The 14,526-nt window shown below is 37.4% G+C and overlaps 2 protein-coding genes across 2 annotated transcripts; one reads left to right on the forward strand and one right to left on the reverse strand.

Moving 5' to 3' along the window:
* Window positions 1-1,498: 1,498 nt before the first annotated feature.
* On the reverse strand, window positions 1,499-5,084 carry c1qtnf13 (C1q and TNF related 13). The gene is made up of 2 exons (XM_041996665.1): window positions 5,005-5,084; window positions 1,499-3,368 (listed from the first exon to the last, which is right to left on the reverse strand). Exons 1-2 carry the CDS (start codon window positions 5,033-5,035, stop codon window positions 2,305-2,307), a joined length of 1,095 nt encoding a protein of 364 aa, XP_041852599.1. The 5' UTR covers window positions 5,036-5,084; the 3' UTR covers window positions 1,499-2,304.
* A 2,436-nt stretch (window positions 5,085-7,520) lies between these two features.
* ube2na (ubiquitin-conjugating enzyme E2Na) lies at window positions 7,521-14,436 on the forward strand. The gene is made up of 4 exons (XM_041997836.1): window positions 7,521-7,622; window positions 11,012-11,258; window positions 11,605-11,745; window positions 13,291-14,436. Exons 1-4 carry the CDS (start codon window positions 7,593-7,595, stop codon window positions 13,335-13,337), a joined length of 465 nt encoding a protein of 154 aa, XP_041853770.1. The 5' UTR covers window positions 7,521-7,592; the 3' UTR covers window positions 13,338-14,436.
* The last annotated feature ends 90 nt before the right edge of the window (window positions 14,437-14,526 follow it).

Here is a 14,526-nt window from a genome sequence, read left to right on the forward strand (position 1 = left end):
GTCCGGTACTGAACCTTTGGGCCAGGTTGTGGTATGGAGTACTTGTGGATTGTGTTCACTCCCCACAGACCCCATCAGATTGGTATCTATGGTGTTTTGAGACCAGGTGAACACCCCTGACTTTTCATCATGATGTTGAAACCTTTCCAAAGCAGTTTATGTGGAGCACACTGTTGTCCTGCTGGAGAAAGCTGCTATCGGACTTCAAAATAACACCCACATGAATGCCAGGATGCAAGATTCCCCAGCAGAACATTTAATTATCACAAGCTGAGCAGCAACCTTACTCATTTTACCTGCCAATGATTTTAATTTTAGGCTAATCATATTCACTTTATTCCCCCCTATGTTTTAATACTCTTCTCTATTCCATGTCCATTGTTGCAAAATCCTTAACATGTTCACCATATCAGTGAGCATAACTGTATATTTCTAATTTTGCATTGCTTTGAGACATAATACATTCGACTGCCACTTCCTCCAATTTTATAAATATCTCTTTCACTCATTCTAAATACTTTGTTCAAAACAATGAACATTCAGACCAGAATCTAATAAAATGATGTGATTGTGCAGCGGACTGAAATATGCTACAGCTTGACAGACACACTCACTTACCCTAACGCACATGATGTCTGACTAGCATGCAGCATATGGGATATGGACCGCTTAGTGGTTTGGCATGCAGTTGTCCTCTTGAGTCTAGCTGTACAACATGAAATAAATGTGTGCCAAAGTGGAAGATACAGTGACAGCTGATCACTATGTATGTGTAATTTGTAATGCATGGTGAACATTAAATGCCCAGGTAGTATTGCTGGCAGACAGCATTTGTCATTGTTATGGCAGCATGAGTCACTTTTGTGAGAATTATAAAGTGTTTTTGTGGCTATAGTACATTTTACAATTAACAGATTGAGTGTGTTTTTGGAAGCACATTGTATCACTTGTTTTGCATTAAATAATTGAGACAAGTGTAAAACTATTGTTAAAAAGAATAAAAATGAAAAATAAACTCAATGTAAGCATAATGAAACATGTCTGGTATTTGTAATTTTACAATGTATAACTTGCAACAATAGATCATTTACTTTGTATGTCTTATTTATGCTTTCAATTAACTTTTGAGAACAAAAGTGCCTCAAATAAAGGAACAGGAGTGTGTTTTTTACATTTTAGCCAATTTTCTAATAGCCAGTAAAGAGTATTTAACCTAATATTTTTTTCTGTTATTTTATGCTGTAGCTGGAGTCAGTTCAGAGACTTATACGTAATTTTTGTACTAGTAAAAAATGACCAAATCCAACATTCACACCACAGGGACTTAGTCTCACCCACAGAGGATAGAGTTTTCTGAACTGACTGAAACCACTTGTCTGTAGTCAATTTTTTTTTTTTTTTTTTTGCTTATCCACATCAAGATGTAAGACATATATTTTTAGCATTAAAGCATGCAAACCTCTTTTATGATGTCTCAGATATCCTTCTGTAAAGAAACATAATATAACACATAACACTTTATAATGTAATACAATTAATACCTGCAGTACCATCTGGAGTATTGACTGCTGCTGATCTGCGTTATAAGAAGGAAGAAAAATTAACTGCATGATGAGTACTGACTACATGGTAGCTGCTTTACAAGTTTACTATTGTACTTATTTAAATACTTGATTAAGAAGAAATATAAACTTTTTAATTTTTTTATCACAGTAAATTTATTTATTTATTGCAAATTTAACACTAAACCTTTAAAGAGATTATTCTACAGTAAACAAGGAAAGTTCTATACATAACATGACATCTATCTAAAGTCTCATCTTTTTAATAAGCAAGTTGGGACAAACTTTACATCATTTACATTGTTACTCTGACCATGCAACAGTTAATTTTATATGTAAAAAAAGCAACATTTTAATGCTCCTCAGTACAAACATATGTGAAAATAAATGTATCTGTAAACTAAAAGAACACATTTCAAGACACTTGTTCTTGTTGTTGAGTTTTTTTTTCATTTAGTTTTTTTGTGATGTTTGATTGTTGCACTTTGTGACCAGGAGCCACCTTTTCTGCAGGTTAGTGTTTATGATTGTGTGACAGCACCATCTTATGGTGTAAGCAGGCAACAAACGTCACCTCTGAAAACACATAATACACCAAGAAAATAGTTAGCAAAGAAAGCAGTTAAAGCACTAACAAATTACTGATCAGAGATCTGAAACTCTGACTCGTTCGCTTTTACATACTTGCAGCTTTACTACAAAACTTGCTATTTTCTAAAGACACAATGGTGGTTAAAGACACTTATAGCTGAGTTCTGTCCTGATCATTGGGGGGTGTCTCTACACCTGGATAAACCAGGAAGCCAGAAAATGTGGTGTACCTCCCCTGATTGCTATAAACAGCATAACGCTCATCCTGCTGACTGTACAGCCATACTCTGTCGCCCCTGCGGAGCAACAGCAGCAAGCTCTGACTCTGCATCTCCCGTCTCTTTGATGTATCCTCATCGAACACCATCGCCTGCACCTCTCCGTTCCCAGTCATCAGCTTCACAGAAACAGCCTTGCGAGGGTGTTTCCCTACAGTGAAGGCAAAGAAGTATGCCCCAGGGAACTGGCATGTGAACAGGCCAGTGGTTTTGTTGAAATGGCCCCCGATGTTGACATATTCCACATCAAAGGTCAGTGGCGGCTTGTCCTGATTCCTGCTGCTCTGACCGATGAGTGTGGATGTTCGTGCCACTGAGAAGGCCGACTGTGGCTGCTCCATCACTCGATCTTTGGCCATGAGGTCAGCATGAGGTGGGCAGCTGGGGTAGGACAGCTCCGGTGGGGAGAGGTGGTTGCTGATGTAGCTGGCTGGCTGGATGTCAGGATAAACGAGGTAACCAGAGAAAGTGATGTAAGGGCCAGCATTACTGTACAAGGCAAACTGAGGATTCTGCTGTAAAAGCAGCCACACTGTGTCCATTTCCTTCAAACTGACCATTACACTTTGGCTTTGAACTTTTCTCCCTGTCTTACGGTAGTCGTCATAAGCTATGGCCTGCACCTCCTCCCCATTCTTCACCAATATGACAGAGAGAAGTTTTTTTGGAAATTTTCCCACGGAGAAGGAGAAATAGTAAGCCCCTGGGATGCGGCAGCGGAAGTGACCGCTGTCTGGGCTAAAGTCCCCTCCGATGTTGACCATGAGCTTGTTGAAAGTCACTGCTTTCTGCTTGCCTCCCACCACACTGTTGGTTCGTGTGGCAGAGAAAGCAGAGCGGAGACCTGTTGTCACAGGAGAGACGTGAAGGGGTGAAGCTATTCCAGAGAGGATTATGATCACTAAACACACCAGGTAGCAATGTGAGCTCTGGGGAGCTAAAAATGAGAGAGAGAGACAGAAAGAAAAAACATGAAATTACCTTTGAGAAAATAATCAGTAAAAGGGTTGAGTGAATGAGACACTTGAGATGTCCTGAAATGAGGGTCAGAGAGGTCATGCATTTTGGGAATGTATTATTCCCTCCCTCATCAGTATTTTTCCAGCTTACAAATGATCATATTAAATTTGATCATTGGATGAGCTCAAAAAGCAAAGTGTAAAAACTGAGATCTTGGTGTAATAAGCTGTAAACAGAATGTGTAACAGTCAAAGAAAACCAGGCAGGCTGCTTCCCCTTTTTACAGTAGTAATCCACTACTTGTATGGTTTCATATTTAACACACAAACACGAGGAAACCATCATGTTGTTTAAATATCTCAGATAGGAAATGTTGGACAACAGATTTAATGGGAAAAAGTCTGCAACAGAAAGTTTTCTTTCATTAATCTAAACCTGTAAAAGTTATCAAAATCACCAATAAGCTGAGATATTAGGAAACACATACAATACCAATCACAAGGAATCACCTTAATATTGTAAACCAAATAGATTGGCCAAGACTGCCAGTATCAAAGTGAAACAGAGTTCCAGTATTACATGGAAGTTCATCAGACTGAGCTTATCACATACAGTAATTCCTCTATATGAAATACAAGTTGATAAGGAAGTCTGGCTACACTGTGTTGACATAAAACCATGCAGTCGGTGTGAGCAGCAGCCCCCGTAATGTGGCTGATGTGTCTGTTCTCCCTGTGCACTGACAGCAGGGACTACATTAGATGCTGGTTCATCTGTTCCTCTGTGTGTTGAACAATGGAAAATTTCAGAGGGGTTGCTGAGGTGGGGCAGGACAGGACAGAGCGCCAGAAGACATTGAACAATATCAACGAGTCATTGTTTGAAGTGTGGCTAAATGAACAGAATTCAGTCAGTCATTTTTTTCTATGAAAATTTGAGCTTTTAAAAAAGTATTTTCCTGACATTTTTGTTTGCATTTACTTTATCATATAAGAGCAGCACAAGCAGAAATCACTATTAATTTATCAAAATCACTCTCAAGCTTTAAAAAAATTCACAAAACTTGTTTACATGTGGAAAACATGAAACATTAAAGGTTAGAATTGCATGAAAATCTTCCATTACCTTGACTAAAAGAGTGGAAACCTTAGACCGGTACAGTAAAACCTACAGACACAAGTAATTGCAGGCTCATGTTTTAAACCTGCTGGTTTCGCCTGTGATGTGGTTATTTTACAAGAGCCTAATAACAGATATTCAGCCCTCAGCTGTGCTAGGCCAAGAGCGGAAGAAGTCTTAACAGGAGTCAGATACTCTTTCTCTAAGGTTGAAATCCCATTTTACAAAGCCACATTTTAATACTTAAAATCAACTAAGAGTGACATGTTGAACTCTTAATAAGATAATTCATATTTGTGTAAAGAAATGTCTAATAAAGTGAAATACAGTGATAACAGAATCTGTTATTTATACCAAAATACAACAATCTTACAAATAATCAAACACAGAAATGCTATTTTTTATCCCATTTTCTGTTTACATATAATTTGCATCTAATACAAATAAATCAATTAATTAGAATTAACTGGACATAAAAAGATATGAATACCCACCTGTTGAACTTTTTCGGGGAAATAATTGCATGCTGGATTTATTCTTGGTCAGATCTTTGAATAAGGTTCCTGTGCATTTGCAGCACTGCTAATGTAACAGGTCAGACACCCAAAGGAACAGCTTTTTTTCATACAGAAATGTGAAGAGGAGGGGCTCCACTCACCTCCCCACCCCACGACCCCCTCTAAATTTCTATAGCTCCTATTCCGCCTCTAAAAAAGTGAATATGCAGCTGCACCATGAAGCCTGATTGGCCTTCAGAGGTGTTTATTTTAACTTGTGCATTGTTTTGTCTGAAACAAGGGGGAAAGAGTGAAGCAAACTCCAACAACTTCTGAAAAATCTTTGCATAGCAGCCAATAAATGCAGGTGGAAATACATGAAAAATAAATAAATAAATAAAAATGACAAAAAAAGTGTCATTATACATATTAGTTGAAATGGTTTTATTGCCGTTGCTACAGTACAAAAACAAATGTTTGCCTCTGGTGGCAATATAAAATTAGCAAATAAAGTAAAGAAATTTGTGTTTGGTGGATTTTTTCTTTATTATAACAATGTTCTTGACAAAAAATCTTATACCACAGGAAAACCTGTTTATTTTCCTTTCAAATTTTGCCACATTTGTAAGGAAAATGCAATTTGTTGGATGAACAGCAGAGTTGAGTGTGTGGGTTACACGTATGAAAAACTTGTCAGATAGGTTTGCAATAGAGAGGTAGGTGTAGTAGGGTAGTGCGTCGCATGCTGGCTAACCATTTTATGAGAACAAATCTTACATAGTGAAATGTTTCTGCAATCCTACTTAGAAATTATTCTTCATACGGCAGAGCAAACCCTGTCACCTGCAGAAATTTCTGCACAGATGTCGCTCAAAAGTGGGAGGATAAGAGTTAAAATCAAATAGTAAAATACAATATCAAGATACGTTAAAACACGTAGTTTTTTATGTTTGTATTCTTGTGATTTTATTTTTGATCTGCAAACAATAAAACCAAAATCAAATCATTTTGAAAGTAATTTTCCTTTTTTAAAATTCCATTACAACAGTGAAAAGGAAAAATGCATCGCAGTTTGTGTAATAAACACTTTTTAAATACTCTCTGAACAGAAAATCCAATGATCAAAACATACACTGACCAAAAGTAATTCTATATATGTTTTGAAATAAAACCAATCCTTTATATAGTAAATATTTGTTCTGCACATTTCAAATATATCAGAATATATAAGAATTGACTTTAAAATTCTCCTCATTACATTCAAAGCACTCCACAATCTGGCCCCTCCATATATATCTGATCTCCTGCACATTGCCACTCCGATCCGTTCACTTCGCTCCTCCTCTTCTCTCCAGCTTCTTGTCCCCCCTGCCCGTCTCGTCACTATGGGGAGCCGAGCATTCAGCCTCTCTGCTCCCCATCTCTGGAACTCTCTTCCCCCTGACATCCGTACTCTCTCTTCAAATCACAACTCAAAACACATTTATTTTAATGAACTATTTTAATGTTCCTTTGTACAGTGTCCTTGGGTGTTTTGAAAGGCGCTTTTAAATAAAATGTATTATTATTATAATTATTATTATTATCAGGGGGGATGTTTCTCTGCAATAAATTAATTAAATAAATGCAAATGTTTTCATAGTTTAGTTTGTTCTCCATTTGCTGCTCTGCATATGAGACTGTCTGTACAGAAGCTGATCTAAATGGATTTGATTTAGATGTTTATTGTTTTCCTTTGCAAGTTTCAGTTTATCTCAGTGTTTCTCAATCCTGGTCCTCGGGGACCACTGCCCTGCATGTTTTAGAGGTGTCCATCTTTAATACACCTGACTCAAATGAAGGTGTAGCAGGCTTGCAAAAAACTTGACAAGCAGTTCAAGTTAATCTGAATCAGGTGTGTTGGAGCTGGACAGAACTAAAACATGCAGGGCAGTGGTCCCTAAGGACCAGGATTGAGAAACCCTGGTTTATCTCTTTAGGGTGTCAAACTCCAGTCCTCAGGGACGCAATCATGCAGGTTTTTGTTGTTTCCATGCTCCAACACTCCTGATTCAAGCCAAACTGCTTCTTATCATTTTTGTCACAATGACCCATTAATCACAGTCAGGTGTGTTAGAGCAGGGAAATAACAAAAACCTGCAGGATAGCAGACCAAGGACCGAAGTTTGACGTGCAACAGATCAATTGTCTCATCTATTTAATGCATAGGCCAAAATGTAGAATATTCTAGTGTTTAGAGGCTGCAGGTGTGTAGAATTGTAACACACTTAATACTAGTACCTCTGTGTGATAACTGCTTTAAAACGTGGTGAAATATAATAATAATAATAATAATAATAATAATAATAATAATAATAATAATAATAATAATAATAATAATAATAATAATAATAATAATAATAATAATAATAATAATAATAATAATAATAATAATAATAATAATAATAATAATAATAATAAGTGGCTGACTGCGATGCTCGTGCCCCTCCGTTCATGACGTAGGGAACCCGGAAGACGTGTGTTTGCTGTCAATGCCAACGGCAAAGAGAGAAGGCATCAACAGCTAAGCCCCCATTTAAGACAAGATGGCAGGACTGCCCCGCAGAATCATTAAGGTAATTTCATTTATAGCAGCAACATGGCTTTTCTGTAACTCTTATAAACTCAGCGTTCCTAGTTTAAACTCTTCATACTCTCCCAGTACGACCGGTGAACAGTTTGTGTGCTAACGTTAGCATCCAGCTGGCTAACGTTAGTTTAGTGAAGTAACTTCCGCTTCTTTCCTGTGCCCAGATACCGACAAACGTTAGGTTAAAAATACATCACTGTACTGGAAAGATTCCGGATAAGTGTGTTGTGTTTTCGGCTTATGTTTTTTAAAATATGCGTTTAAAGACGAGACGTTTTTGGAAAGTTGCTTTTGACTGTTCAACCCGGCTAACTGCTAACTTGACTAGTTTTTTTTTTTAGCTTTGATTTTAAATGATATTACAGAAACACTTAAGCTAACGTCTACCCCCATGCAACTCTTGACATCTCATGTATTTTTGCTGTACACAAACTTATAATTAGATGCCTCAAACTATTTTGTACAATATTCCAGTTTGCTAGTTATTTCTTAATAGTTGTTGGATTTAACAGACCGCACAGGCCAAATGTACTAATATAATAAGATGGCTAAAATGATCAGTACCTATTTAGAAGACACTTCGAGTGCAGACCTTTGTCGCATGGCCCCTGACACGACGATGGTATACCAACTATTAGCTGTCTAATCTAAGAGGCCAGTAAAGGTTTACTCAACATCCTTAAGATCATTTCCAGAGGTATCCCTTGTCTTGAACGAGGGGTTCGGTAGATGTCCGTTTCTCTTCTTCTTAGAGGGTTTATCTATTTTTGGCATTACGCAATCATTAATTACAATTTTATTCCTCTTCTTAAGGAGAAGTTTCTTAAGGGAAATGTATATTACTAATATCAAAATAATGTTTTCTCTCTCTCTCAAATGATTATTCTCACTTGGCATATTGTTGTGTCATGTTTAATTAAAGAATGGACAGTTCACCAATCTGCCAGAAAAAAAACCTGCTTTATTGTGTGAAGTACTAGCAAAGAGAGGTGGACAATCCGTCATGCTCATGTCCACGGCAACCAGTTTGGACTGATGGAGGAATCAAGAGCCCACAGAAAACATGCACCTTCAAAGAAAGGTTCCAAAAAAATATAGAATTCAGTAATCTAGGATAAGGAAAGGAAGCGTGGCTTAACCAAGCCTTGTCAGCGCATCCTGACTTAATTGATGTCATGCATGCCTAGCCAGAGTGAGGAGTGACAAAGTTAAGCCAGATGTAAGTAATCTTACTAGATACATGCTCAAGCCTGTCTTGAAAAGAATGTGACATGGAATATGATGCATTCTTCTTACATGATTGGAAGTGAGCAGCAGATAATAAAGGGGGCTTGTAAGAGTTAAACCCACTAAACATAAAAACGGAAACACAACTGCAATAATAGTAAGTGTGAGAAATGGCCACATCAATGTTCACATAGAGCAAATAATACATGGATTGATAAATGATGACTTTACTTAGCGGTTCATCATCCTCTACTGCATAAAACAATTTACCCCTATGTAAAAATCACTTTCCAATACAGACATCTATGGGATGGTCAATGCATAGCTTTTCAGTGTGAAGCTGCATCTGTAGACCCAGATGTTTGCAACATATCCCACCCCATGTAAATCAGTAGCACTCAAACACTCATGCAAGTGGCTGTCTGAAAAAGCCAGAGTGTATAACCTGTCCAGAACGGACTTTCATTTTGTAATGCTCTTCTCAGTGCGAGTGGGCATGCCATTGTAAATGAGAAATGTGTGTCTGTGTATGCAAAATTTATATATTTATCTAATCACTGACTGAAAACAACTTAGCAACAGTTAAACCTGGCACATAGAATGTATCTCAGTGGAAGCTAATGTTCCACTGCTTTTGTGAAACCAAATAGTTTCAACCAGGAAAACTGGAAAATGCCAGCTTATTCTGCATTCTAGGTTTCTTGAAGGAGCCCTCAGCAGATTTTAATCTAGAGTTGTCTGAGAGGAGACGCAGCAAACCATGTTGATGTTTTGCTGCTTGGTTGCAGAATTATCCAATTAACTGTTTTGGCTCATCAAATGTTAGATGTTCCCAGAGACACGGGGTGATGTGTTGCATTGTCTTAATCTTAAGTCCTGTTCATGTTGGTCAAAACTGGGAAAAAAGGATATTGTTTGTATTTGCAATTCAACTATTAGTTGATTCTTACTTTTTGTTAAACCATAGTGGTAAGAGTCTGGTTTCCAGCAAACTTGTCAGATTTAAGGTTAAATATTTTCAGCAATATAACTTGATAAATTTATCCCCCTATTTTAGTGAGATTTAATGAATAACAGCTTGAGTAGGTTGCAGGTTTTACAGGTGTTTGAGAAAGCAGACCATAGCCGGTGGGAAAAGGTAGGAGGGCTGGGAATAACAGTACTTAGTGGGCCGAGCCCTTGAGCCCTCAGAGCGTGTGACTGGGACTGGGAGCCCCTCTCCTGTCTGTGTTTTCACTGCATGGTTTTGTCTGTGGGTTATCTGAAACATTTCAGGAATCTCACTCCCAGTCGCATTGAGGAAGCGAGTGTCAAAAACAAGAATGGTTGATCTTTGCCAGTTTTATTTGCTGATATTTTTTACACATAGCTTTTATTGTTTCATTGACAGGGGCACACTTCAAACATCCAAACTGGATTTGAAGTTTTTTTTTTATTTATTATAAACATTATCAAAATGACCTTATAAAACAGGAAATAGGAGTTATATTAACACTATTGAGGAACAGTGGATAGACAACATCATTTATTTAACAACTTGCCATAGCAAGTTAAAATTTAGCTTCTGCTGCCTCATTCATACCATATTCCATATCATTTATCCAACATTTGCTAGTTATGTTACTGTTTGTCATTTCACTGTTACGGGAAGCTGAGAGGAGCTTTGCTGCGTTTACCTGATAATAAAATAAGCACTTGTCTCTGTGGCATGGAGGCTGAGTCAGTGTTATCTAGTTGCCTAGTGAACAGTCTTCAGACCTGCAGTGCTGAACCACCGTTGCAAGGAAAACCACCCTCCACTGTGTGTTCAAATAACAAGTCATAGTTGCCTTGTGGTTAACATCTCAGTTGGTAAAGTAAAACTTTTCACACATGAGATCCTTATTTTTGGTAGTTGTAGTCCATTTAATCAGTCAGTTGAAGGGATGGTATTCAGTCTTGAACATATTATGTAGCATGACACGCGATCTGCATTGGATCTCTTTTAAATAATGCATTTTAAGGTTTTGTCAACATGTACTGACTTAACTCTCTCTCTCTCTGAACTGTTACAATTAATTGTTAATAGCTCAGATGATATCCTTTTCGGTAAAACACTTTAGCTTGTAAATAAATAAATTTTATTATTATTTTTTTTATTTTTACCAGGAAACCCAGCGCTTGCTTGCAGAGCCTGTGCCAGGCATCAAGGCCGAACCAGATGAAAGCAATGCCCGCTACTTTCATGTGGTTATTTCTGGACCTCAGGACTCACCTTTTGAAGGAGGCACATTTAAACTTGAACTCTTTTTACCAGAGGAATATCCCATGGCAGCTCCTAAAGTACGTTTCATGACCAAAATATATCATCCCAATGTGGACAAGCTTGGAAGAATATGTCTGGATATTTTGAAAGGTAATCCAGATCTTGTTGCGCCTACTGATTGTGAGTTTCTTAATTTTGTATAATCTCAAAAGGCATTTTATCTTTTGATGTCCTAAAAATAACAACTGTTAGAGATTTTCAGTTTGTTTAGTCACTTAGCACAGGTTCTGTCTATGGTGTGTTTTATGGGGCCTGTATATATAGCTTTGATGTTTGGTGAACAGGGCGAGGAATTTTTTTCCCCTCTGAAAGGCCAACCTCTTCTTCCATTATATTTCTGTCTCTTTATTGATCCCTAACACTTTAGAAAGTCTTACCTTCTGTTGGCTTTTATTTATATGTATTTCTTTTTTCTTTTCTTTTTTTTTGTTTACAGATAAATGGTCACCAGCTCTGCAGATTCGTACAGTGCTGCTCTCTATCCAGGCTTTACTAAGTGCTCCTAATCCTGACGATCCTCTAGCAAATGACGTTGCAGAGAAGTGGAAGTCCAGTGAAGCTGAAGCCATAGAAACAGGTGAGAGTGTGGATCTTGTCTGATGTTGTGCTCAATTTGGAACTGCTTCTATGGATTAAAGAGTCGATCAACCTAAAAAGGTGTGCGTATTTTTAAAAAAAGTTTAGCCGTTTTGAGGGCTGATCAATGACTACTAGAAGTAGGAATGTCCATTATCAGTACCAATAATTTATCATTAGGCAGCATTTACATCATATCACTTGTGACACACCAGGAGCTGCAGAACCACAGAAAGTTGGAGGCAGTGTATCATATTATGTCATTTTAGCACTATACATGAAGTATGTACTGAAGGAAGATAAAAGTATTTTGATGTACTTAATTAGGCTGGATCATGTTAATCTTCTCTGATTGTAGTGATGATGTCTGATTGGACTGTTAGGGGCCACATAAGCCTCTGTGTCATATTTTCAGTGTCTTCATCACTATTTTTGGACTCTGTTTGCCTTATTCGTTCGTTCATTCATGTTGGCTGATTCAACTTGTAGAATTGGGGTTCCATCTGTCTGAGAGTTCTCAGTCTGCAAATGAATGCAGGAAGAGGCAGGTGGCAGTGACAAGGTCTATTTTTATTTCTCCAAAACAACACTTTCACAAAGACTAAAACAAAACTGTAGACCAACTTATGACTCAAGTGAGACCATCTTTGTTTGACATAACGCAGATTGTGTATCCTGAGTTGGAAGTGGTCTTTGCAGTCTGTTTCGTGCCATTCTGTTTGTTTAGATGCTGATGATGTGAAGAGACCCAGCAGGGGGCTTCTAGTTGGTGCTGGATATTCATGTCAGTTTGGTGGATAAGAGCCTTTATTCTGAATTATCCATGTAAACACAGCTATGGTGATTTTCACTCGTACTTCTGTAATTACAATTTTTTCCCCTGACTTATCTTGATTCAGTTATTTATATTGTAGTCTCCTTGATTACAGTAAAACAATTTGTAAATATACTGTTTGGCCAAAGAAAACGTTGCACTGCAATGGCCATCTTTAGCTTTACAGCATGCATTAAATTCACTAAGCTGATGCCATGATACAACATTCACTGTGGCCAGCATATCACTGCAGTGTATTTTTTTCCAAAGGAAGGTGCTAACTGTTTGCTTGGTTAAATTTGGTTAAGTTTATTTCTGTTTGTCCAGGCAGTGTTTTAGACAATTTCTGTGATTTTTAGCTGTTTAGTAAATACATTAAAGTTAAGTTATATGTTATATAGGATTATTTGGACCAAAAAAGCAAAAAAAAAGTTTGAAGGAGGAGAGAAGCATTTCTGCCAGACGTGCATGCTTATGAAAGAAGTCATAAAGCAGGTGGAGCAAAAACTAGAAAACTTCTGCTAGTGCGCCACCATCAGGGTGTGGATCATTTTCACTAAAATTTAATCCTATAATCCCACATTTCTGCTGCTTTTTAAACTATAAATATTACATAGATTAATTCCAATTAATACCACCCAGTATACACTTTATATTTTAGCAAAGGTGGATTTTTCTTGGTAAAATGAAATGTTGTATTGCCTTTTAATTATTATTTTTTTGTCTCTACAGCCAAGAAATGGACCAGGCTTTATGCTGGAAGCAGAAATGAAGTGTAAAGCATCCCAACAGGTGGAAGTCAAGTGTGTGAACGCAACTCGTATGCTGCCAAGAACTCCTCCTTCATTTGCATTTTAAGGACACAGTCTATATATATATATATATATATATATATATATATATATATATATATATATATATATATGCGCACACTAGTAATAAAATTACTTGTCTTTGTCCTAATTTGCTACTATTCAAATGCATGGGCAGAGGTTTAGATCTACTCACCTTGCTTGTCTGATTGGGTATAGGGTCTTACATCCCATATTTTGGGGTACGTGGGTATGGGGGGAGGTGGAACAGTGGACTAAATGCAATTGAAAGACTGGCTAGATATGGTTAATAAACTTTTTATATTTCTTTTAACTGTGTTTCTTTGTGTTGCTGTTTGTTTAATAAAAGCAGCTAACTACTACTAGCCCACTCTACGTAAACATCCACCCGGATGGTTTCATCCTGTGTATATGTCCCCACCAGACATTGCTCAGCTTCTTTTAAAGTTATGTCTGGCTTCATTTAATACAAAAAAAAAAATGATGACAAAGCAAACTGAGCCTGCCTCTTTCACTGTTCTTTCAGTCACTCTGTATAGTCTTGCATATACTGTTGGCCTCTGGATGGTGTGTGTGATGGCTACCATACATATTGACTTTTTTTTTTTTACTTTCAGTTCATACAGTGTGTGTTATGACATTATCCAGGGTTTTTTTTAATGATTTTTTTTCTTGCTCTTGCTGTACTAACTACTCTTGCTTTCCCCCATTTATATAATCTCCTAACAATACTCAGTGGTTTACACACTCTCAACTCAATAGAATTTATTTCGCAAAGCAGTGGTTATATTTGAGTCATCAGTTGTCAGGCAACATGAGAGAAAATGGGGATGCTGGGTTATGTCGAATATATGCTAGATTGTCAAATGAACAAACTCCACAGATTGAGGTCTATGACTCTGCGTTGTTGGAATTTGGTGCGCGTTCACTTCACTGTAAATTCCCTAGGAAGTTGAAGAGATGTTTTCTTGCTGTCAAAATACTATGAAACAGTTCACCTGCATACTTGTATGTTCTGTAAATAAATTCTGTTGATTAATAAATAGTCAAATGTGTGATTCTTGGAGGGACGCATCTATGATGTGAGAAGTTTGCATAACACATTGGAGGGATCTGTCTTGGTGGTGTAAAGGAT

The sequence above is a fragment of the Melanotaenia boesemani genome, chromosome 10 (genome assembly GCF_017639745.1).
Source record: "Melanotaenia boesemani isolate fMelBoe1 chromosome 10, fMelBoe1.pri, whole genome shotgun sequence".
In the NCBI taxonomy this organism is placed as follows: Eukaryota; Metazoa; Chordata; class Actinopteri; order Atheriniformes; family Melanotaeniidae; genus Melanotaenia; species Melanotaenia boesemani.